This window comes from Dromiciops gliroides, chromosome 3 (genome assembly GCF_019393635.1).
Source record: "Dromiciops gliroides isolate mDroGli1 chromosome 3, mDroGli1.pri, whole genome shotgun sequence".
Taxonomy (NCBI): domain Eukaryota; kingdom Metazoa; phylum Chordata; class Mammalia; order Microbiotheria; family Microbiotheriidae; genus Dromiciops; species Dromiciops gliroides.
This window is the reverse complement of record NC_057863.1, coordinates 528,016,603-528,043,858: the sequence shown is the minus strand read 5'-3', so window position 1 is coordinate 528,043,858 and position 27,256 is coordinate 528,016,603. Positions and strand designations below refer to the sequence as shown.

General features: G+C 38.3%; 1 protein-coding gene across 1 annotated transcript in view; it reads left to right on the top strand.

The window, feature by feature from the left end:
* Positions 1-19,800: 19,800 nt before the first annotated feature.
* Positions 19,801-27,256, top strand: part of GUCY1A2 (guanylate cyclase 1 soluble subunit alpha 2) — a 424,741-nt gene continuing 417,285 nt past the window's right edge. The window contains exon 1 of the mRNA XM_043994631.1: positions 19,801-20,095. Within this exon, the coding sequence (XP_043850566.1) occupies positions 19,808-20,095 (288 nt within the window). The 5' untranslated portion in view covers positions 19,801-19,807. The remainder of the gene's footprint in view (positions 20,096-27,256) is intronic.

The window sequence follows — 27,256 nt, the reverse complement described above, 5'->3', positions numbered from 1 at the left end:
TGAAGAAAAGTAAGAAGGCCAGTTCAGTTGGATGGTGGCATGGTGAAAGGGGAGTAATACATAATGAGGCTAGCAGGACTTGCTGCATCCACATTATAAATGGCTTTAAATACTAAATGGAGGAGTTTATGTTTTATTCTAGAGGCAATGCTGGAGTCTATTAATTGGGAATGGAGGTTGAATATGATATGGCCACATATGAGCATTGGGAAAATCATTTTGGCAGTTGTGTGAAGAATTGATTGGAGAAGGTAGAGAGACCAGTTAAGAGGTTGTTGCAGTCATTCAGGCAAGAAATGATATGGGTCAGAACTAGCATGATGGCTATAAAACTGCAGAGTAGGGGTATGATATGAAAGCTATCGTGGAGGTAGAAATGAAAAGATTTGCATCTAATTGAATATGTGGGGTGAGAGTAAGGAGTCATGGATAATGCTGAGGTTGCGAACCTGGGGAACTGGAAGGATGGTGGTGTCTTTAAAAGAAATAGGAGTGGGGGCAGCTAGATGGTGTAGTGGATAAAGCACCGGCCCTGAATTCAGGAGTACCTGAGTTCAAATCCGGCCTCAGACACTTAACACTTACTAGCTGTGTGACCCTGGGCAAGTCACTTAACCCCCATTGCCCCATAAACAAACAAACAAAAACCAAAAAAGAAATAGGAGCATTGGGAAGAGATGTTGGTTTAGGTGGGGAGAAGATAAAGTTCTGATTTGAATATGTTAGATTTGAGATTTCTATAGCACTTCCAGTTTGAACTGGAAGTGCCTGTCCTCAACAGGCAGTTGATGATGCAGGATTAGAGGTTAGGATTGATCATAACTCAATAAAATTCCACATACTGTTCATCACTCAGGAAATATGTAATGTAGGGAGAAAATATAGGGGTTTTACTGTATTCAGAGGCATTAGAGGGGAGTAAGGGAAAGCAAAAAGACTCAAGGAGAAAAGTTCCAGGGTTGAAAATAAGCATTCTTCCATGTTTTGCATGCAAAGCAGTCAAAATCTTGTGCCTTGCTTTTCTGAGATCCTTTGTAAAGGGAAAATTTACTGAATGTTGGGTCTGAAAGAAATTTATCTAAAAAAATCTTGCTAATGATAACTAAAGTGCCTTCTGACCTTGCTACTTGTCATTTTAGTTAATGAAACACAAACTATGGTTTATATTTACTTCATGGGGACATTATCTCTAAATCTTTGGATGTAATCTTTGTATTGGAGACAATTACCAGTTGTCTGAAGAACACAGAACCCTGACTGGGTAATAGCGAGCATTGTACTTAATATAGTTTTGAGTTTTAATGAAGATTTGTTATATTTGAATTGATGAAAATTAACCATAAACCTGAAATTAACTTTGAATGGAAAGCATGATGACTTTCATGAGCGTAAGGAAGCATTTTTTAAAAATTAAATTAAATTAAATTTTGATCATATCCAACAAAAATGTCAAATCTAGAAAGTAAAGAAAGCATTTCAAAAGACATTACAGGCAATAACTGAGATTCCTTCCAGATGCTTAAAAGGAAAGGTAAACAACTCCTATATGAATATGTATAAGAATGTCTACTTACCCAAGATTAGAACTATAACCCCAAAATTATACTTTTAATGATTCAGAAAGATAGGGTCCTAACCCTGTTTTACCTTTCACCAAACTATGAAAAATACATAGTTTAAAACTGACAATTTTTCTAATTTATCTCTCTATCTTCATTTTGTCCTCCTTTCCTGACTCCTTACTGTCTGCCTGTAAACCTATTTAGGTCTCTAACGCCAATTTAAAAAAAACAAACCATTTCCTTAGCAAGGAAAGCTGTGATCCAGCACCTCTCCTTCCTTTCACTGCCAGTTCTGGAAAAAGCAGTCTCTACTTGCTCCCTTCATTTCACTTCTTCAGCACTCTGTAATCTCATTTATAGACCCACCATTTGAATTAAAACTGCCCTTTCTTGGGTAACCAATAGTTTTCAATTCCATGTCGAATGGTCTTTTCTCTGTCTTCATCCTCTCTGGTCTTTTTATATTATTTGACATTGTGACATAGTGGATGGCATGCTGGCCTTGGGGTAAGGAATATGTGAACTCAAATCTGACTATAGGTCATTACTAATTGAATGACTGTGGGCAAGTCATGTAAACTACTTGGACTTCAGTTTCCCCATTTGTAAAATGACAAGGTTGAACTTTTTTTTTTTTGCAGGGCAATGAGGGTTAAGTGACTTGCCCAAGGTCACACAGCTAGTAAGTGTCAAGTGACTAAGACTGGATTTGAACTCAGGTCCTCCTGAATCCAGAGCCGGTGCTTTATCTACTGTGCCACCTAGCTGCCCTGACAAGGTTGAACTTAATGGCCTCCCATGCTTCTACAATGATGATCTAAAGTATAATCCCATGGACTATTTTCACTTTATCATCCTTGATAATCTGATGAGATTAGTCTCAGGTGAGGTGAAGCTTCAGAGTGGTTTTTATTTGCATTTCTCTTACAATTAATGATTTGTGTAATTTTTTATATTTTTGATATATTACCTTAAATTTTTTGAAAGCTGTTTATGTCTGTTCATCGCTTATTTACTGGGGGAAGAATTCCTATTTACATATCTATGTCAATTCCCTACAGATTTTGGCTATATTTCTTTTTTTTTTTTGGTCTTTTTGCAGGGCAATGAGGGTTAAGTGACTTGCCCAGGGTCACACAGCTAGTAAATGTCAAGTGTCTGAGGTCGGATTTGAACTCAGGTCCTCCTGAATCCAAGGCCAGTGCTTTATCCACTGCACCACCTATCTGACCCTGCTATATTTCTTTCATGAGAAATATTTGATGTAAAGAGTCTGTGAATATGTGAAGAGAGATCGAAGAGGACATAAGGAGGAAGAAATAGACAGGAAGAGGAGAATGAAAAAATTTAGACAAAATAGGAGAAAAACACTTGAGGAATTAACTTAGAAAAGATTGGGGGAGGGATATGACATGACAGCTATCTTTATTTGCAGGGATGTCATCTGGAAGACTTTTACATCTTGGACCCAGATGAAAGAATTAGGAACAAAGGATGAAAGTTGCAAAAATATAGAGATTTAAGCTTAAAATGGGAGAATGGTTATTCAGTACCTGCTACATGTCAAGTAGTGTGCTAAATGCTTTACAAATATCCCAATTCATTTCTACAACCACCCTCTTTGAAGTAAGTGCTTTTATTATCATTCCCATTGTGCATTTGAGGAAACAGGCAGAGACTTACCTAGGATCACACAGCTCTTAAGCATCTGGAGCTGGATTTGAACTCAGTTCTTCCTGACTCTAGGTCCAGTGCTTTATCCACTGTACCACATGACTTCCCCTACATGTAGAAAGACTTCTTAATTATTAAAGCTAATTGCAGTTCTGATCTGTCATTTATATTCTTGGCTCATATTTCCTCTTATTTATAAAAGATTATATCTTGAATGTCCTACTGTCACTTCAAACTCAATATTGAATTCATCAAATTGAACTCATTATCTCATCCTTCAATTATGCATTTCTTCTGTTTTGAACAGAAACCCCGAGGGCTTTCCTCTCCCAGATCTTTTCTTTTCTTTTCTTCTCTTCTCTTCTCTTCTCTTCTCTTCTCTTCTCTTCTCTTCTCTTCTCTTCTCTTCTCTTCTCTTCTCTTCTCTTCTCTTCCCTTCCTTCCTTCCTTCCTTCCTTCCTTCCTTCCTTCCTCCCTCCCTCCCTCCCTCCCTCCCTCCCTCCCTTCTTCCTTCCTTCCTTCCTTCCTTCCTTCCTTCCTTCCTTCCTTCCTTCCTTCCTTCCTTCCTTCCTTCCTTCCTTCCTTCCTTCCTTCCTTCCTTCCTTCTTCCATCCTTCCTTCTGTCCTTCTTTCCTTTCTTCTCTCTTCCTTCCCATTTCAATAACCCTCATTAAGGTCCTCATCACCTCATATTTGGATTATCAAAATTATCTCCTAGCTAGTTTCAATTTCCTATAACCTCTTCCTCTTCTTCAACTCCTCATGACCATTGCTGCCTGAATCACCTTTTTAAAAAACAAATGTCCTTATGTACTGTGAGAATTGGAATGACGCCCCCAGAGGGGAGGGACATTGTGAGCTCTGGCCTGAAAAGAAAACATTTGACTTCAGCTTCTGGAAGTTGTTTCTGCTGTCTGTGGGTCCTGTCAATTAGTGCTACCAACCAATTAGCTTGGAGCTATGTATAAGGACGGCCCTGCTTCCTGTTTCACAGGAGGCTTCTGGGAGAAGCTGCAGGGGAGCAAGGTCTTTTCATTTCCAGACAGGGGCTTGGCGGCAGAGACAGGCAGGGTAGGGAGAGCAGGCAAATCTGATACTTTATCCACGTGTTTCTCTTTACTAACCCCTAATATACTTTAAAAAATACTCAATGCCCAAAGAGTGGTGCTATACGTTTTCTAATTTAAGGTAACCACTCATTAGATTTTAGACATCACAGCTAGAATTTTAGGCCCTTACAGTATGCTGCTTTTATCATGTTTCTATTCTGATTTTAAAAACCAAACAAAAATAACTGTTTGCTTTTGTTCCCAATGTAGAATCCAGACTTCTTATCCTGTTGCTCAAGGCACAATCTGGACCCAATTTACTTTTTCAATTAGACTGCTTACTGCTCTTTAACCTTATCGCAATACACCTTTGTTTCTGGTTACTTGGCATTTCAAATGTTTGGAATTTTCTTTCCCTTTCTTTTTGCCTCTTTAATCTTTATTCATCCTTCAAAGTTCAGCTACTTATGTTCTACAACAGTTTCTAGCCCATAGTGTTTCTCTGTCTTTCTCTCTGTCTCTGTCTCTGTGTCTTTCTCTCTCTCCATTTCTCTCAGTATGTATTGTCTACACCACATTTAGCACTTAATTTTATATCTATATATGTATATGTATGTGTATATATATAATATATGTATATGTATGCTAATATATTGAAGACATTGTGTTTCCCAAGTGTCTAGCACAGTGTGTGGTACTTGTTCACATGTTCAATCATTTTTCAGTTGGATTCAACTTTTTGTGACCCCATTTGGGGTTTTCTTGGCAAACTGTAGTAGTTTGACATTTTCTTCTTCATCTCATTTTATAGATTAGGAAACTAAGGCAAACAGGGTTAAATGACTTTCCCAGGGTCCCATAGCTAGTAAGTCTCTGAGGCCAGATTTGAATTCAGGAAGAACAGTCTTCTTGCCTTTAGGTCCGGCATTCTATCCACTGTGCTACCTAGCTGCAGCACTGTACTCAAGTACTTAATGTCAGTTGAATGAATTTGTCACAGCTAGACACATAGTAGGTTTTCAATATTTTTCTTTCTTTGCTAGATACATAGCAGATTTTCAATAAATGACTATTGAATGAATGATGTAAGGAAGAAATGAATATAGTTCAGAATGCTTAATCAACCACAATGGATAAGGTTAGAATAAATGGATGAATTAGTGTAAATCTGTCACCTCAACTGGAAAAAACAACTCAAAGGACATGTTCTATAAACCATAGCATCTTCTATGTATCTGAAAGATAACTTCCCTAGGTTCAGCTCTATGTTAAGAGATAAGAGATCTCACTTAGTCAATCAATAAGCCTATCAACTCATATTTATCTAGCACCTACAAAATACTAGATACTGTGCTAAGTACTAAGAATAAAGAGAAAGGCCAAAATAGCACCTTGTTTTCATTAGGTTACAATCTCCTGGAAAGCAAGGAGGACCTTTGGCTTTTCTTTGTATCCCCAGCATTTAGCACAGTGCTTGGCACATAATAGGCACCTAATAAATGTTTATTGAGTAACTAACCTTAATGAGCTTACATTATGGTGAAGGAGACAGCATTTAAATAATTGGGCAAGTACAAGGTGGAAAGTTTCCTAAGAAAGGAAAGCTCTAGCTGGTAGAGAATAGAGGGGCTGCCAAGGTCTACTGCAGAGAGTGACATTTGAGATCAATCTTGAAAGAATCAAGGATTCCAAGAGGCAGAGATGAGGAAGAAGAACATTCCAGGCATCAGGAAGCAGCCAGTGCAAAGACACAGAGTTGGGAGGTGGAGTGTAATTGATGAAAAATAGCAAGTAAGTCCATATAGCTGGACCACAGAATATGTGGAGGGAAGCAAAGCTTAAGAATACTGGAAGGGGTGCAGCTAGGTGGCGCAGTGGATAAAGCACTGGCCCTGGATTCAGGAGGACCTGAGTTCAAATCTGGCCTTAGACACTTGACACTTACTAGCTGTGTGACTCTGAGCAAGTCACTTAACCCTCATTGCCCTGCAAAACCAAAACCAAACAACAACAAAAACAAACAAAACCAAAGAATACTGGAAAGGTAGGCAGGGGCCAGACTGTGAAGAGAGTTAAAATGCCAAACAATGGACTTTATATTTGATCCTGGAGGTAATAGGAAGCCGCTGGAGTTTATTGAATCAGGTGGAGGAGTGATATGGTCAGACCTACATCTTAAGAAAATTGCTTGGGCAGCAATGTGGATGATGGATTGTAATAGAGAGAGAGTCAAGGCAGGGTACCCAAACAGAAGACTTGCAACAATCCAGGTAAGAAATGACAAGGACAAGAAACAGGATGTTGTCTATGTAAATTTAACAACCAATTTGATATAATGAATTCTGTTTTGGACATGGTGATGATAAAATACCTATAGGTCATACAGTTCAACATATCCAGTAGGCAGTTGGGGATTCATGACTAGAACTTGGTGGGGAGATTAAGGTTGTATATGTAGGCCTGGGAATTATGTGTATAGAGATATTAACTTAACATTATTATGAATTTTATGAAACTGTACTTTGAATAAGACAAAATACTATCTACCTCAGTTTCTCCATTATGAGAAAGGTTACTTTTTTCTCTTTTGAGCCTGAAAAGCTAAATGATATAATAAGTCCTATCTCTAACCTTCCCCATTTTTTCCCCAGGCATTGAAAGGAGTTGCTATTTTTAGCAAATTATTAATTTATTTAAAAAGAGAAATTTATATATTCAGAAATTCTTTTAAGATTTCTTTATTTCACAACAATAGATTAAATAATACTCCACTAATCTGATAAACTATCAGCATATGATTTCCATGGTAATGAAATTATGCATAATTTACGTAATAAATACCTAAAGGCAAAACCAGCTATTGAGGGTAGTTGATGTCTAGAAACTCATAGAAAATTCATAAAATGGAGCATTCCAACAACGTTAGAAAAAATATGTGGGCTTCATATAATACAACACACATGTGTAATATGTAGCACATAAATACATTGTGTTTTGATATAATGTTATGCTGTAATTTTTTATTTTTTATGTAGTTCACTCTCTTGCTTTTGATGTATGAAAATTTCAGAGAGAAAACATGAAAATGCCTACAGAAATAGAAAAATGGCATGCCAAGATGCCATAAAAATGAAGTAGAGATATATCTGTATCTGTTCTGTTTGCTACAGAGTCAAATTAAAGTTATTAAAATTTGATTTGGCTATATCTATCAGTAAATTCCCTGGAAAGGGCTGAAGTATTTTTGGATGAATGGCTAGTGCTTGGAAACATGAATCATTTCATTCACACATCATCAAGATGGTTTTCACAAGACATAGGACAAGTGAATGTTTTGATCCTAGTCTGATCTGGTTATGAATACCTTATTAGTGATTTTTTTTTGTCAATGGAAAGAGTATAATAGGTGACATATCTCATCTCTAATTGAGATGTCTTTTGGAGATGCATTAACGATATTTTTTTCTATTTTGCTTCCAAATTTCTAATTACTTTCTCTTTTAGAAGAGGGGAGAATCTCCATTGAAATTATTTTGAGTTTTATATATATATATATATACACACACACATTTATCTTTGGACTCAACAATTTCTAGAGCTACTTGTGTCATTTTCTTCTTTGGAAATAAATCTAGTACCTCAACATGTAAGCATTTCAAGCAGGAAAGTAGCACGAGTACCTTTAGGAATACAGGAGATTAAAACTAAATTACAGAACAGTATTGTTATCTTCAGACAATTAAATTATTTTTTGTTTCATAGGCCAAAAAAGAAAAAATAATTATCAAAGTATTGAAGCTAATTAAAGCAGATTTTTCTTTGTCAGGAACAGAAATACTTATATTCTGAAAATTAATCATCATTAGTTGTTTCTTAAAAATCTTTTACTTAGAAAATTAGTACTGTGGCTTACTTTAAGCCAATAATGCTTAAGCAATTACCATAGTTTCATTCCTATTACTAACATTTTTAATTTCCTTTTTCATTGTAAATTTAATTATCAAGAAACAAAAATATTGCAATGTACAATGAAGAATAAAAAAGAGAATTATATATGAAACCATGAACTGCTGTGAATAGTTTGGTTTTTGTAAGTGTATATTGAACTTAAAATAGGAACATAGATCTAGAGGTAAGAGAAATATTACAAGTATTTAGTCCAATCACTTCAGTTTTACAGATGTGGAAACTGAGGCCAAGGAAGGTTGTGACTTGTCTACGGTCCTCCACATAGTAAGCACCAGAGGTAGATAGTCCATTACTCACATTTTACTAATGTAATTTTACTTTATGTTTTGTGAAAAAGAATATAAAAAGTTATTCTTTTTTTTTTTTTTTGGTGAGGCAGTTGAGGTTAAGTGACTTGCCTAGGGTCACACAGCTAGTAAGTTTTCGGATTTGAACTCAGGTCCTCCTGACTTCAGGGCCAGTGCTCTATCCACTGTGCCACCTAGCTGCCCCAAAAGTTATTCTTAATTTGAACACTTTAGATATTTCTAGTATTTCTTTCCAAATTGGATTTTTAATAAAAATAACTACTCACAAATTATATTTAAATAATAGATTGTACATTTCCTACAAATTGAAAATATTTAAGTAAATGTCTATTAAGATTAACAAAGTTACAACAAGTCACATTCTTATTGATAATGGATATTTATTATTGGTAGTTGTCAAGCATGTTATACTTGTTGAATAATAAAGACATAGACATGAAGATGTGATTTCTTCCTATAATTGAATAGAGGAGACAGAAGAATTAGGTTACAAAAAGACAGGGAGATGGTGAGCAGCTCACCAAATACAATTGATTTGAAATATTTCTCTTTTTCTTCCTTTAATGTTGTGGATTCTGCCCATGGCGACATTGTACAAAGAACAGCCTCGGGTAGTTAAAGAAGGGATTTTCAGAGGAATTAATTTCTGAGAAGAGTTTTGCAGAGGAAAAGAAAAGTCACCCTGGTGAGGGAAAGACATTCCAGAATCTGGAGGCTTTAGAGGAAAATGTATGTGCTAAGAAATGGAGAAAAGCAACAAACACTAATTAAACACCTAATATGTGTCAGATACTGTGCTAAGTACTGTAAAGATATTTCATTTGATCCTCACAACAATGAGGTTAAGTGACTTGCCATGGGTCACACAGGTAGTAAGTGTCTGAGATCAGATTTGAACTCAGGTCTTCCTAACTCCCAGCCCAGTGCTCTATCTACTTTGCCACCTAGCTACTTTAATAGGAAAAGGGAATATGCATAGAAAGAAGGAAGGATTGGGGGTATTTATTGGCTATTGATTATTAATGTGCCAACAACTAAAATCATTAAATTGTTCAGATTTTTTTTCTTTCATGATATGGGGGAATACAGGAAAAATGAATACTGTAATGATGTAGAAAAGAGCAGAGTGCTGAAGAAAATAAAGACCAAAGTTATTGACAGAATACAAGAGAGGAAATTCAGTACAATTTGGATAAAACTGGAAATGTACAAGAATGGTTGGGGTAGGGCACATAAAGGTCCTAGTGGATTATGAGATAATCACAAATACTTCAGTATTTTATCCTTTGATTGGTATAGATCACAACCCTTCTACACTTTCTTATCCTATGTGATCCTTGTCCAGGTCTGGCCATAAATGATCCATAGAAGAGTCATTCAATGTGTAAGAGGCCTCCCTCTAGGTCTTTTAACAATATAGTGCCCTATAGTTCTTTTATAAAAACCTCAAATGAAATGTTTGTGTACATTAAAACATTAAACATAAAATATTCAACATTAAAACATAAAACATTCAAAACAAACAAACAACAGTAATCTTCCATGATAAGCAACACTGAAAACTTCTCCCAAGTATTGTGCTTAGGTCTTAAGCTTCTCTAATTAAGAGGATTCTGAGTAGAGCTATTAAGATAAAGAAAGGGCTGTAAAATAATGATTATAAAGAAAAGCTAAAGAAGTTAGGATTATTTAGCCTGTAGAAGAGAAAGCTAAAGTTGTTTGAGAAGTCAAAGACGTTAAAAAATTTATCATGTTATTGTGACTTGCTATAGCAATTTCTATCCCTCCTCCCTACCCAATGGCAGTTTGTACTGAGTCCCAGAGGGTAAATACAGAGCTGATTACAATGGTATGGAAGGGTAGAGTGGGCTTTTTATGGCTGCATTTTACTAAACAATGCTGATTCCATTTATTTTATAGACCAAAATAATCTTAGTATGTTTGAGGCAGCCAGGATACAATGAATAGAGCATTGGGCCTGGAATCAGGAAGGGTTAAGTTCAAATCCAGCCTTGGATATGTACTAACTATGTGATCCTGGGCAAGTCACTTTATTTCTGAATTACCGCTGATCTCAGTGCTTAGTACAGTGCCTGACACATAGTAGGTGCTTAGTAAATACTTGTTGACCTGACTTGACTTGACTTAGTCATGTGCTTATATTATCTTTCTCATATGTATAATATATATTCATATATCTATACAATATTAATATATTCATATATATTTAAATTCTTTGACAGACTGGTATTCTCTCAATCCATTCTTTAGCAAGGTGAACACTGGAAGCAAGGGGAAAGGAGAGAGAGGGGAAAGAAAAAGGAATAGGAGGAAATATGTGCCTTTCACCTACAATCAGGGAAAAGACAAGCCAGAAGTTTTTAAGCATTGGACTACGGCTAAATTAAATGCGATACATTAATATAGTTGGTTATTACTATGTCATAAGAAATTATGGATATGAAGAATTCAAATAAGCAGAGGAAGGCTTATTTGAACTTGATGTAGAGGGAAGTAAGAAGAATCAGGAAAACAAAATATGGCTAGAAAAATAATATAAAGAAATGGTCAGCTAAGTGATGCAATGAGTAATAGTACTGGGCCTGGAGTCAGGAAGATCTAAGTTCAAATTTCACTTTAGACACTTACAAGCTGTAGCCTTGGGCAAAAGACCTAACCTGTTTGCCTCAGTTTCCAGGGTTGTAAGGGTCAAATAAATAATATTTGTAAAACATAGCACATAGTAAGTGCTATATAAATTCTTATTCTCTTCTGATCTTATTAATGCATTATAAATATTATAATGAAATTAACAGTAACTAGACTTGACCTTGGAGAGTAAAGAAAATTCACCTCTATTTAAAAAAAGATTTTTCTTCCTCTCTTTCTCTCTGTTCTCCCTCACTATTTTATTATATTAAAAGAACCAGAGGAAGGTTTCAATGCCATAGTTATTTTTGAAGATCTATGGAAAGACATGACAAGGTGGGGCAGTTAGGTAGGGCAGTGGATAAAGCACTGGTCCTGGACTAGGAGGACCTGAGTTCAAATCAAGCCTTAGACACTTGACACTTACTAGTTGTGTGACCCTGGGCAAATCACTTAACCCTCATTGCCCTGAAAAAAAAAAGACATGACAAGAACCACACCAAAAGGGAACTTTTGGGAGGGATGCTATTTTCACCAGTGGAGGGCATTCCCATAGACTGGAATTTATCTAAGGATCTAGTAGACAGATTGTTGGCTTTGGAGTCAGAGGTCTTTGCTTTGAATCTTTTCTTTTTTTTGTGGGGCAATGAGGGTTAAGTGACTTGTCCAGGGCCACACAGCTAGTAAGTGTCAAGTGTCTGAGGCTGAATTTGAAATCAGGTCCTCCTGAATCCAGGGCCAGTGCTTCATCCCCTAAGCCATCTAGCTACCCCCCCCCCCCCAACTGTATGTACTTGTGAACAAAAGAAAGAAAATACCCTTCCCTCCCCTCATTGTAGAGGGGATATATAGGGATGGAATAAAACTAGATCAGTCACACTTGGTCCTGCTAAACTTTGTTCTCTCTTTTTTAATCTTTATAACAAAGGAAAGTTCATTGGGTATTGGAGGGATATATTAAAAAAAACCCAACAACACCAAATGGGCTATAAAAACAAAAAGCATGAAACAAAAACAAAGAAAAAAGAAAAAAAAAAGGTCAGACTTTTGCTTTACTGTTGCTCCTCCCTTTGCTTATCTTCACCCACATCCTTACTAAAGTATTCCCCTAAGAAAGTGTCCTGATTTGGGGACAAAATACCTGGATTCTAATATTGGCTCTGAAACTTATTACTTGCATGGTTATGGGCAAGGCAATGCAATACCCATTTATTAAGCATTTACCAGGTCCTAGGCACTGCATTAAATACTGGTGATTCAAATACATCCCAAAAGAAAGACAATCCATGCCCTCAAGCACAAAAGGGAAATAAAGTAGAAGGTACCCTGATACTGAAATTTGTAAAATCTTTTGACATTCTGGAGGAAAATGAAAATTGGATGGTGTGGGCCTTCCCCAAATGGAGGCCCTTATGAGGAACTTAAAAAAAGGGAAAAGGGGACAGTATGTGGGAAAGCTGGAGCAGCTAGTGACCTGGAGTCAAGAAGAATCATCTTCCTGAGTTGAAATCTGGCCTTAGACATTTTAGCTGTGTGACTCTGGGAAAGTCACTTAATTCTCTTTGTCCCCGTTTTCTCATCTCTAAAATGAGTTGGAGAAGGAAACCCCTTCAGTATCTTTGCCAAGAAAACCCCAAATTGGATCATGAAGAGTGAGACATGACGGGATGACAGTAAATACCTAAAATATGAGGGAAAGGTATTCCAAGGTGAAAAATCTGCAGAGGAAGATGGATGTTTCAGGGTTAGGAGGCCCCAGGTGGTCATCTCAGGATGAGATTCATCCTGAATGAACATGGTTTTGAATTCTGAAAAGTAAGAAGCACAGCTGGGACAAGAAGCCACTTACTGTGTGGGTGCCTCAATTTCCTTATTTTTCAAATGAGAGTTGGAGTAGATAACCTCCAAGTTCCCTTCTTGATTTAAATCTAGGATCCTGTGATCCTCTAGAGAAGGGATTCTTTTTATTTTATAATTTTTAAAATTTTTTAAAATTTAAAATTTTTTTTATTTTTTTAGAGAAGGGATTCTTAACCTGGGCTCCATGAGCTTATATTTTCTTTTAAATTTCTGTGTTTCAACATAATTGATTTTCCTTGGAATACTATGTATTTTATTTTATATATTTACAAATATTATTCTGAGAAGGGGTCCATAGGCTGCCAAAGGAGCTAAAAAGGTTAAGAATCTTTGCTCTGAAATCTATCTCCCATGAAAGCCTAGGGCTTCCTGTGACATAAAATTCTAGCAGATAAAAGGTGCTTTCACAAAGAAGAAATCAGCTCTTTCTATCTCACTAAAGACAGAACAAGAAAACATGGTTCCTGGAGTTTAGAAAAAGCTTTAGATGGAATGGGAGAATGCATATGGGAATCAAATTTATTTTTAAGAAGGCCCAAAGATGTGTGGTTTCCTTCTTTCTCTCATACCTAGCATAAGAATAAAGTTCAATTTAGGGAAGAATTTCCTGGCAGTGAAGGTTGTTAACCATTGGATGGATTACTGAGGGAGATTCTAGCATTTCTGTTATCTCATTAAAACAGTATTGAAAATAATTTGTCCAGGATAGTAGAGGAATAAATTAGCTGACCTTTCAGACTCCTCCACTTTTCTGATCATAGAGTGACTCCCTGAGGATTATGTAGGTGACATATCTTCTATGCTTGCTATTCTCTGCTTTTGTCTCTTTTCTTGCCTTTAAAATGTTATGTGCAAGCATACACATGTTACACATATACATATATGATTTATTATTTCAAGAAGTTTAAATGTTTAGGTTTTACCTAGGACCTCTGGGTTCTGAATGGTATGTTCAGGTTCACCATAGAAAAGGCAACTCTATTCAGGAAAAGAGGGGGTAGCTAAGTGCTGCAGTAGATAGAGAGCTGGGCCTGGAGTCAGGAAAACCTGAGTTCAAATCCAACCTAAGACACTGGGCAAGTCACCTAACCCTGCATGCCTCAGTTTTCTCATTTGTAAAATGAGTTGGAGAAGGAAATGGCAAACCCCTCCAGTATCTTTGCCAAGAAAATCCCAAATGGAGTTATGAAGAGTTGGGCATGACTGAAAAGTGACTGAACAACAAAATTCAGGAAGAGTAAGACTATTTAGTAGGCAGGGATTAAGGTGGGTTAGGTGGGTTAAATCAGATGAGAAGCCGACTTGGCATAGAGGGCAGATCTCAGGAGTCAGGGTTCAAGTGTTGCAATGTATACTAACCCAGAAACTATCCATGTTGGGAGAAGGGAGAGAAAGGAATAAAGATTTATTAAACACCTTTGATGTGCCAGGCACTGGGCTAAATGCTGTACAGATATTATCTCAGTGATCCTTACGACAGTCCTGGGAGATAAGTGCTCTTGTGATTCCCATTTTACAGTTGAGGAGACCTAGGCAGTCAGAAGTTAAATGACTTGCCCAGGGTCACACAGCTAGGAAGTGTTTGAGGCTGGTTTTGAAGTTAGGTCTTCCTAACTCCAGGGCCAGCACCCTATCCACTGAACCACCTACCTACTTTTTTTCCCCCCAGTGGGATCATTGATCTTTTGATTTACTGAAATAGTGAAAATGTGGTGAGTAGGTTAAAAGCCATAACAAGATCCTTTAAATTGGTATCATTTTTCATCTTTGTACCTCAAGGACCTTATACTGTGCCTTGTGTATATTAAAAACCATGAACATTTGTAGAAATGGATTTATATGCTCTGATGCTAAGAAAAGAAAGTGAGCTGTCTTTCTTCAGGCTCCTTTATATAATGGGCAAGATGGACAGTGCTCATTTTGACATTTAAAAAAATATTTATATTAATTGATTCAAAAGCCTTAATCAGATGTAAATTAGGGAATTCTGATTACAGTTACCCTCTTTGAGAATATAAAGTGAATAATTGATCAGGTAGTGAAAGATCATATGCAGGGAATATGTATATGACAATATTTGCATTAGGTAGGAGTGAGGAAATCATCTTGACTGGAGATATAGGGAAGCTTACCCCTTCCCCCCCATAAGAACCTAAGCAGCCAACATATCTCCACAGGAAACTTCTTTAATGCTACCTTCATGTTTCTTGAGTTGTTAGATTTATATGAAGTTTGTATATATTTTCCCCATATACTGAGGTTGTGGAAGAGCTAAGCTCCAGAGGCATCTATCCAAATGTTAGGGGTTTTCTTGACAGGGATTTGGAAGGATAAAAAAAGAATTAGAAAAAAGCCAGAAGTTCTGGATTATAGAAATTTCTGGCCAAGGAGTACTTGCAGTTTTTATTTAAAACTGATACACAGCTCATTTTTCCTCATCAGAACAAGAGACATCTTTCTCTCTTAGAAAAGGAATGGTCATTTTCAACAAGGCAAGAAAGGACTGTTTTCCAAGAGGGTCCTTCCCAAATGATGGGATGATGGTATATTGGAAAGAGCATTGATTGGTGAGCCAAATATTCTGGGTTCCAGTCTTGCCACTGCTCACTAAATAGCTGTGGAACTTTTGTTAAGTTGGTCAACCTTTCAAGCCTCAGTTTCTGCATCTGTGATGAGGGTTTCACTGTCTAAGTTCTAAATGTTTTAAAATTTAAAGTACATATTTAGATAATTATCAAGAGGCAGCTTGGCATAGTGGATAGAGAGCTGGCCTTAGAGTCAGAAAGACCTGAATTCAATTCTGACCTCTTTACCATATTTTCGGTGTAGCCCTGGAAAACCTTAAGGTTTTAGGCTACTTTCTAAGACTAAATTGCAGAAATGGCAAAGACCTGAACCTGTTTTAGGGAGGCAGTTTCTCACTGTCAGCTTTCTAGAATAATGTTGCTAGATATCTGGTTTAGTAAAAATAGATATTCACTAAGGTGGTAGGAGAGTCAATTCCCCTTTTCCTATTTCTAATGTAGGGCTATGCTTTAAGGAAGAGTTTTCTTTACTTTCTGCCACAATAAACTTGATAAGTCCAGAACCTACTGAAGCAATGAATAAGGGTTTCTAATTGTCTGGGTTTAAGTAAGTTATTTAAATATATAAAAAGATAGTCCAGGATATTTACTCACTCAGTCTTTTGACTTATTGATAAGATTCTTTTTTTACTTGCTTCTAGTGTTTTTACTCCTTTTCACATTTTTTACATAAAATAGGAAATTTTACTCCAAGTGGTGAGGTTTTGAAAATACTCTATCAAGTACTACTTCACAAAATTCTCTCAATTAGGATTTTTTTAAAACTTTGCACACCAATAGGAATATACAAGAAAGCAGCAGGAGCTATATTTCCTCTACAGTTCTCCAAGTATTTACAATGAGAAATTCAGCCCCAAATTCCACTTTTCAAAGTCTGGTAAAGTATAATACCTACATTGGTAAAATAGCTAGAAAATATAATAGCAATAACAAATAATTTGACTTTATCCCCTTCCAAGTTTTTGATTCAACTGGTGCCTGCATGTGCACACACATCTCAAAGGTTGGCAACAAACTTGCCCTGAAGAGAAAGACTAGCTACTTGGACCACATACAATGATTAGAAACAAGTTAGATACATGACATTCCACTTAGTGATTTTGACTTTGAGGAAAACACTAAGATGATTAATTAAAGAGCCCAAATTTTCATTTTAACCATAAGGTCAATAACCATTGTCATGCTGGATCATTTGTGTCCAAAAAGAATTCACTGAATAAACGTCGAAGGCACAGTCTTTCTATGTGAGTGCAAGATAACATGACAATTGAAGTTCATCACTCAGAATAAAAAAGGCAATTAAGGCCTCCAGGCTGCTGTGTTCCAGATGATATGGCACAGCAAGAAAATTCAACAGTTTCTTAAAGTTGGTATTATCTCTAGTGGATTTTTTCAAGGCATCTATTTACAACTGTTCAGCAAGGACAAAACCTGAAAACAGTTTTTTAATTTGTATTGATACTTGTTCTAGCCATAGAAGAATATAGTTTATGCATGATTTCCATTGGAAATAGTACAAAATTAATTTAAGAGAAAGTATGTAGCAGTGCCATAATTTAATTCAATTCTATTTTTAAATTTGAAAAGGGAGAGCTTAGGAAAATTATTTCCCTACTTTTAGCTCAAGACAACGGCATATCAGAGAGCAGCTGAGGTGTCATGGAAGGAACAAGTGTAAGACAACCTAGGTTGGAGTCCTTGTTTTGTCATTTGCTGATTGTGTAGCCTTGGAGAAATCACTTGTCATCCCTAAGACTCAGTTTTCCTCTCTGTAATATGGGATTAATAATATTTGCATTACTTAGCTGACAGAGTCAGCATGGGACCAGATAAGATGTATGCAAATACATTGCAAGTTCCAAAGTCATATATGACTGAGTTATGATTAGCTAAATCAGGCAAATACTGGTGGTTGCCAGACATGGTAAAGCAAACTTTTTCCCTTTTTAATCCATAATGCTTATCTCTGAGCCTAATGGTAGGGCTTTCTTCTTGTTGCTGCTAGGACAGTTAGTTGCCCCAGCTGCTGCAGTCTTCAGGGAGGACACTCACTTATTTGATTGCAATGTAGAACACTTCTTCACAGTCACCCCAATCAAGGTCGGAGTAGGTCGATGTTTTTCAGGGAGGTAGGGAAAGCACCATTGGGTAGGTGCTGAATGACCTGCTTGTTAGTTACTACAAGATTTCGAGTGAAGTGGGTACCTAAGAAAGTACAAGTGATCAGTTAACAGTGAAGATGTTATTTTTATGTGTTGCATTTACAGGCAAATTCAAAGAAATTTTGCCTCTGGAATAAAAAAGATGTGAATGACCAGAGAGCTCTACCTTCCTGGCCTCTCTCCTCCTCCTCCACCTAGGTGCAAGAGAACGCTGTGGAGCTACGTTAGAGCTTTGCTCAGTCTCCGGGAAATCTGCGGCAGGTAGAAAATGGAGCTGTCCAGCACTTGTTCAGAGCCTGGGAGTCCCTGTAATTCAGCTACAGGGCTCTTTCTCTAAAGAAAGAATCTCTTCACACAAGTTTAGAGTCCCGGTTTTGGCTCCATACCTACCTGGGCTCTCTCTCCAGTGACTGGGAAACAGTCTAGTCCCTGGCACAGGTTCTTGCCGGGAGTTGTGCCAAAGTGTTTGTTCCCTTCTCCCTTCTCCCGGGGTTTCCCAATTTTAGGGGTGACAGGTGACTACTGGGGATTGTGGAGGCACCTTAAACTGAATAATAGCCTTTCCTTTTGCTTCTGCATTCACCTGTTAAATGTGGCTGGAAGACCCGATAAAAGGCAAACATGTAATCAAATGTCCACTCACTTCCCAATCTATCTTGTACCCATCTAACTTTAATCCCACACTAAATACTCTTCATTTTGCCCCAGGGGAAGTGTCTTCTATGAATCTTTTCAGGTCCACACACTCAACCCGAGGGAATTCATTCCTTGGGGCTTTCTTTCTGACGTCTCGAAATGAGGGGGGTGGGGGCTGTGTCAGAGGTTTGCTCCGGTGACTTTCCACTCTAGATCTCCTTTTTATCCTCAATCCCAATCCCCCCCCCCCCAATTCTCTCCATACCCTTTCCAAGAGTTAACTCTACACAGCCTGCCTATAAGTGGGAATCCAGGGATCTGGGAATAGTAGTCAGGAGAAAATTGGGTGTGGGGTCATTTTCTATCCCTTTTATCTTGAGCTCTGCACCCCGCCCCCTTCTATCCACCACCCCAGCCTATCCGGCTGGGAGGGGAAAGGAGGAAAGCAGAGTTAAGCACGGGGAGGGGGGGCAAGTTGGGGTGGGGGAGAGTGTCCTCATTGCTTCTGAAATGTGGCGACAAGCTAGGGAAAGACTCCAAATGAGTCTGATGGCGACACGTGATACCGGCGGAGGGAGGGGGGAGAGAGAAGAAGGGAGGGATGGGGGTGGGGAATGAAGGAGGAGGAGATAATAAAAAGAGAAGGAAGGGGGAGAGTGAGAAGAGAGAAGGGAGGAGAAAGAAGGAAAAGACTGGATGGGAGACTGAGAAAAAAGGGAGACAGAGGGGTAGCAGAAGCGTCTGCTTTCAAAATCACAAGGTCTCCAACCTCCTCCCGCCCCTTCTCTTATACACGCACACATACACAGGAGCGCGCGCGCGCACACACACACACACACACACACACACACACACACACACACACACACACTCACTCACTCACTCACTCACCCACCGCCCGCCTGCCCCCCTCTCCGAGAGCGCAGCGCAGCCGGGGTAGAAGATGCGCTGAGGCTAGAAGCAGCAGCGGCCGTGGTGGCGGCAGCGGGAGCCGCGGCGGAGGCAGGAGCAGCAGGAAAGCCCAGCTCCGTTAGCCGCCACAGCCAGAGCCCGAGGTACTACTGAGCTACCGGAAGGGGGGGGGGGAAGGTGACCAGGACGCCTAAAGTTCCCGCCATGAGCAGCCGATTCGCGGGGCTCCGCAGCCCCTGGAGTTCCTACCCGTCCGAGCCCGCTGGTAGCTCCGCGCGGCCGCGGCACATCTAGTTCTGCCAGCCGGACTCCGGTCCCCGGCACCACCCGCCGCCTTCGCCACCGCCACTGCCACTGCCACCGGCGCCGCTGCTGCCGCGCTCCCGACACGCTTTTGCACAGCGCCTTGGCCATCGCCGCAGAGGCAGCAGCTGTAGCAGCATGTCTCGGAGGAAGATTTCTTCCGAGTCCTTCAGCTCTTTGGGATCGGACTATCTGGAGACCAGCCCAGAGGAAGAGAGCGAATGTCCCCTGTCCAAGCTCTGCTGGAACGGCAGCCGAAGCCCTTCTGGCCCTCAGGAGCCCAATGCAGTTGCTACCGCCACGGCTGCCACGGCCACTGCCACTGCCACTGCCACAGCGACTGCTGGGGCTAGGCGTGCTCAGCGCCGGAGACGGGTCAACCTGGATTCTCTGGGCGAAAGCATCAGTCGCCTGACGGCGCCCACGGTGAGCGCTTGGCAGCAGAAGGGTGGGGGGTGGGGGGGGGAAGAGGGAGGGAGGTGGGCACAGAGGAAGTGGAGAAAGTTGGCTGGGGCGGGGGTCAGGGGGTGGATGAAGAGCTATGGGACAAGCTTGGCCACTGGAGGGGGCAGCAGGACCTTTCACCCTGACGCACTTCCCCTTTGGTCACTTCTGCATCGCTCTCCATCCCTCCCAATTTCACAGCTCCTGATTTTGAGAAGATGGGATGATACGAGATTCGGGGAACACGATCATTGTCTTCTTTTCTCTCATTAGGCTCTTCGGCTGTGTCTTTGCACCCCTTTTGAAGTCTATCACCTCAAGAGTTTGGTGCCCCTGTTCTTCACTCCCTGCTACCTAACATTCCAGGGCATCTTTTGTTTTATCACCCCCTAAACTTTCTGGGCTTTTCCTCAACTACTTCATCCAAGCCTCCATTCTCCTTCCGCTACTCACTTAATTTCCTTATTGTTAAACATCCCTTTGTTAACAGTCCCATTGTTAAACACCCCTCTCCTGAAAACCTTTTTACTACTCTGTGCCAACCTATCTGCTGTTTTCTGAATCTCACACCTGTGCTTCAGGTTGCCATATTCCCCCCCTCCCCCCCCCCCCCCCGATCTTCACTAACTTTCCACCAAATTACTTTTGAGTTGCCTCTTGTCCTGGAAACCTTTTATTAACCTATCCATATCTCTGCCCACCTTCACACCTCTCATCTGGTTGGAGACTCATTGATGGATCTTTCTCAATCCTTGTTGGTCCCGTTTCTGGTCCGTCCCCCGAATTCTTCTGATTAATTTTATGTCTTTTCTATCCCACATTCATCCCGATTCCATTCCTTTCATTCTCTTATGTCTTCCCCCCACATATGCCTGGATATTTTCTATATCTCCCTATTTTCAGATTCCTCTATTGTCCATCTCAAATTTACATCAGATCCCCCTTTGTCCTTGAAATCCTTTAAAAATCACTTCAATGCCTATTGTCTTCTTCCTTGGTCAGGGTCCTTTTTTCCTTCTGAGTTTACCAGCCCTTATCCATACTTTCTTAGTGACAGACACTCTAGATCATTGTCTAGATAACAATGCCTCCTGAGCTGTGTAGTTTCTCCTACTGTGTCCACTCTTGAAACACCCACTCTGATGCAGCCAGATTCAGAGTGAGTGAAAAAAAGATATTACCACTCTGTGTTTCCTTAAGCCCCCTGAATTCTCTATTCATTCTCTCCTCTCTTTTCATCCCTAATAACTAGCTCATTGTCACCTTGGCCTTGATCACAGACCAGGCTCCTGACTGGAGAACTTCTTCCTGCTGCCCAAGTACTCGCAGTTGCTTTAGAAGGCTCCTGAGTGCTCATAATAAAGCTACACATACAATTTGGCTATATTTAAGACTTCCCTTTGGGAAAATGGGCAGCTGTGGGATTTGGATGGCCGGTCTGGTGAAGTGGAGTATTTGGGAATCAGGATTCCATAGGTTGTCTAGATTGGTCAGGAGTCCAGAAGCTTCTGGTAATTCATGATGGAAATCTATGCAGTGAGAAATAATGGACTATTAGAAACTTTTATTTAGAATCTATGAAAATGCCCCCCCCCCTCCTGTTATTTTTTTCTCTTCCTCTAATTTAACTCACTTCTACTTCTGAATGGAAACAAACAAAAACCTTAGGCATAAAATCTAAGCAAGGTTATTTTCTCTTCCAGAATGGATTGAATGAAGTAAGTATACAGTTCTTAAATGGGAACATCAGCTCGGTATTGCACAGCCTTGGGGGGTGATGTTATGTCTCAAACCACAAAGTAGAAGCCCTGAGAAAAGAGAAAAAATCCTAAGATACACATATAGCAACATATTCTTCTGTGATTTATGCCAGTACAAGGAGGGGAACAAGAGTGGCATTTGTTTCCTTTACACACTTTTCATAGAAGAAGTTGTAAATTTCCACAAAAGAAATAGAATTTTGATACAGTGATTTTGCTGTCATTTTGATTAAGATAAATGTTTGGCTTTGTTCGAAAGCATTTTGCCTCTCAACAGTTATTTCAGATTGCTTAAGAAGCAGGAATTTTCAAAAGTAAGCCAAGACACGCTTACCTAAAACCACTTAAACAACTTCTTTGAGGTATGGAGAAATCAAATATTTAATACAAGAATAAGAACCAATGGGAACCTTTAGAATTCATGATTCAATGACTTTCATTGATGCCAATGTAAATAAATATATGTACCAAATAGGAAATCTTTAGTATCAGGAATGTTTTTAAAATATAAAGTTTTACAACGCATGTGTGGCTATTTCATTCATGATTTAGTTTTGTTTTGTGTTAACAGATGTTTAGCAGTCATTTAAAGTCTAGTTTGAAACATTAAGTCCTTTAAAGTAATGACCTAGTCAGTATTAGTTGACCAAAGGGGTCCCCATTAGAGTCATCAAAACAGCTACTGAATGGATTAGGTTTTGAAGCTGCTTTGGTTTTGTTGCTCACCCTCCCCCATTACCCTCAATTTCTTCTTGCTCTGTAAGCTGGAACTCATTGTCCCAAAAAGTTCCGTTGGAAATGTTAATGAGAAAATCATGCAACAATTTCATTTCCCAACTCAGCCAGAAAACCAGACTTTTCTGAACACACCTGAGAGGCTCATAGAAAATCCTAGGCATTTCCCTCTAGGTTCAGCTGAGTATTCCAATGCTTCTGAATAATACTGATAGCCCACCTCACTTTTAGTTTTGGATTTACTGTAGGGACTGATTTGGTGGCGCTTTGGACTGTCTTTCATAGTATGTTTTGGGACAATCATTGGTGGACTTTGATAGCTATTTTCCTTCTCTAAAGAATCCATACTGAAGAAAACAAGTAGGTAAAAAAGATCAGTTTAATTAGGAAATAAGATAATTGAAAGTGGTTAATATTAGTAGATGATTCAGCAACATTTTATTTTTATTCCCAGGAGAGAATCTTGTAGATTTTTCCACAGAAGATATTTTAGTGGCTTAGATTTTCATATCGCTTCCTAGTTTACCAAGTGCTTTTCCATTCTTGATTTCCTTTGCCCTTTTGAGGTAGGTCAGTCAGGTGTTGTTATCTCTAGTTTATAGATGAGGAAACTGAACCGATCACAATCATCTAGTTGTTACTAATATGCACCATGGGGTAGTGGAAAGAGTACTGGGCTTGCAGACAGGAAGACAGGGTCATTTCCTATCTCTTTCAATTTGCTAAATTTATGACTATGGAATTCACCATTCCTCTCCAAACCTCAGTTTCTTCATCTATTAAATGGAGACAATGATATCTGTGGTCTCTAACTCACAGGACTTTTGTGAGGCTCATCTATAATGTCAGACGTTGTTATCTAATTTTTATAGTATGATCTTAGCTTTTAGAATTAAAAAGGGAGGTGGTCATAAATATAACATTTCCACAACTAAAATGACCAACACAGAACAAAATATATGCCCTTCAGTGGGCAATGGGTCAGTAGAATCCTATTTATAGTTAGCATAATTTTGAGGGTTTAAATTCTTTGAGAAAAGACTGCCACATTGGTGTGCTGATATATTCCCCATCTCATCTGGAAAATAGTTAGGCAGGCATATTTTCCTCATCCTATAGAGGAGGAAATTGAGGCACTGTGGGGTTAAATGACTCCTCTAAGGTTACACATCTAGCTCATGATGGGGCCAGATCTTCCAACTCCTAGTCTTATACCATACTATATCGCATTAAAATATACTACCTCAGTTATTTCAAGGCCTCCAAGATTTTGACTATTTTTAAAAAGGGAAACTCCATTGAGGGAGAGCGTGAAAAAACAGGTGGAACAGTGGATTGAATGCCAGACTTGGGGTCAGAAAGACTTCAGTTCAAATCCAACCTTAGCCATTTACTAGCTGTGTGACCCTGGGCAAATAATTTAATCTGCCTGCCTCAGTTTCCTCACCTGTAGAATAAGGACAATAATAGCACCTACCTCTTATGGTTATAGTGAGGATAAAATATTTGTAAAATGCTTTGCAAATCTTAAAGCAATATATGAATGCTAGTGATGATGATGATAAAGAAGAATCCTATAGTCATACAAGTAACCTTCTGTACTTTGTTCATCATGATTCCATGGGGGTACAGCTATTATCATCATCATCTTTGTAATCATTGTTCCCATAAAAAATCCTACAGGGCTGAATTAAAAATGAAAACTGAATTAGAAGTTATTTAATTTGAAATAATTTAATACTTGGGAACACATATGGAGAAACAGCTGGGCTTTTCACATCTAGAGTGAATTTAGTAAGTCATTTATTCTTGAATTTTTTTCTTTACAACTTAAGGAACTTAGAACATTGGCATTAGGCATCAGTTTTAGATCTGCCCTACAGGGTCAGCTGGCTACTGAGATATTCCATGAGATCAGAAAAGATTTAGTAGGTACTCCTTGCAAGTGAAGAACTCATAGTACTTTTGGTACAATACAGCCTAAAGCAGAGGGATTTGGGAGGCATCAGAGAGGAGATCTGCAGAAAAAGAAGCATCATAATAGAATGACCGGCATATTGAACAGTGCAAAGTTTTTGAGAGAGAGAGCCCATAGAGAACATTCAAGAAGGAGAGATGAAAGGGAATTAGTATTCAAGGGGCAAAAGAGTTCAGTATTTAGGAAAGGCAAGTTGCATTTCTGTGAGTCAAAAAAATGGAAGGAAGGAATAAATGAGGAAGAGGAATAAATAAGGTCATAATTAGGCTCTTCTAATACTAAATATGAATAGATTAGCACCACCCAGAAAAGTAATGTAAGAAGCATAAAAACAATGAAAAAGCAATGAAAAAGCCACAAACATACTAGCTTATTTTAATGTATATTTAGAGTAAGTCCAGCTTGCTTTTTGTTATTTTGAATGTGAAATTTGACACCTAATTTCAAAATGGTGTTGTTATGGTTTGAAAATTTAGATGAGATCTATTTTTGGTGTATTATAGGTTTTTAGCTTTGTACATGTTAGAAAATATATTTCTAATGCACACATATATATCAAGCTATAGTCACTTGCCACATTGATCCTACAAGTTATTGACTTCCATTCATTTCCGTCAGTTATATTTGAACATCTTTAAATCACTTATCTCTGAAGTTTTTGAAAATTTGCTTATTTAGTTATCTATTTACTGTTAAGGTTTACATAATGTGTTAAAGCAATCAGTACCTATATACTGTGTGTACACAAATATACATAAACATGTCTGTGTATACATGTATACATATATATGAACACATGAAGGGCATAGATACATAGAAATACATGTCATTTTAGGTGTCATTATGTTGTACTCAATTAAACAAATTAATAATTAAGCACCTTTTCAATACATTGTCTATTGCTATTATTTTTAAAAAGTTCAGATTCATGTATATCCATCAAGCTACTGAAAGATAAATAAACATAAAAATAATTTCTACATCTCTTTTCTTAAAAATAGCCAGAGATAGACATTTTGAATAATGGACATGTTTTTAAAAATAGCATAATATTAAATAAACAGAAGGAAAGGAAATTGCTTCCTTAAACTGCTGATAGCATAATTTTGAGGGTTTAAACTCTTTGAGAAAAGACTGCCACATTGGTGTGCTGATATATTCCCCATCTCATCTGGAAAATAGTTAGGCAGGCATATTTTCCTCATCCTATAGAGGAGGAAATTGAGGCACTGTGGGGTTAAATGACTCCTGTAAGGTTACACATCTAGCTCATAATGGGGCCAGATCTTCCAACTCCTAGTCTTATACCATACTATATTGCATTAAAATATACTACCTCAGTTATTTCAAGGCCTCCAAGATTTTGACTATTTTAAAAAGGGAAACTCCATTGAGGGAGAGCGTGAAAAAACAGGTGGAAAACAAAGTTTCTTCTTTGTAATATACAAAATGTTGTATACCTGTGTTCAGGAAAACATAATTTGTGAGAAGCAGCAATTACCTAGACTGATGTTATATATATCTTGCATAAGTGTGCTATCCTGTATTAGTATTTTTCTGCCAGATTGTTCGACCTTTGTCTACATGATTCATTTTGACAGAGCATAAATGACATAAATGAGCATTAGATAGCACATAGAAATGACATATGATTATATATTTTCTGCCTGTAGCATATTATTTATCTACCTTGAAGGACTCTGAGATGTATAGGAAGAACATTTATGTTTCATTATGTTTTTTCTCCAAGTCTTTATTGTCTCTTGTAATTTTTCACATTTGCTTTTGGATTATTGCCTATGTGTGTACACCTGCATGCATACATGTATGTGTACATATATGTGCATGTACATACATGGTGTGCCAAAAGTCTTTTTGAATAACCAAAACTTAAAGCTGCACTAAGACTTTTGGAACAACCTATATTGTTATATAAATATTTACATATTCACATATTTATTATATATACATACACACAGCTACATATGTACATGTTTATACAATATTGATGTATAATGCATGAAAGAAAAAATATATCTTTTAAGGCTCTTTTGTTGACTACTTTAATAGGACTGTAGTCTCACTAATGTGGATAACTCTGCAAGAGAGCAGATTGTAATTCATTTATGCTCTAATGTCATATCCTGTGTGATGATTATCCATATCCAACCAGAAATGCTCTACAGGGGTTCTACCTAGTAGCTTAGAAGCATTTCTTTAGACCTCTAGATATTGGGTGGGTATCAAAGGATCATACCAGCTATCTGTCCAGTCATTATCCTTTATTCTAGCTACATCACTGGCTCATCAGTCATTCATTTATCTGATGATAACCTTTATACTGCATCTTCTGAACAATTTTTTCATCTATGATATGTTGTAGCCCATCATATGCCTCTCTATTGTTATTTGGATGATGCACAACTTAAATTTTTTGGAGAGAGTGGTATCACCAGAAGAATATCTATGTTAAAAAGATAGCCCTGAATTTCAGGGATAAGCTTAGGGTCATTAAAATCATTTTTCAATTCCCCAAAGATAAACCAGTCTGCTCTCTGGCCCCTCCTATTCAACTCTATGTCCAACTTATTATCTCTCCCCAGTGCCTATATAAAATAAGTGTGCTCATGTATCATCTCTGTGGGTCATACAACTGTACAACTGTAGACC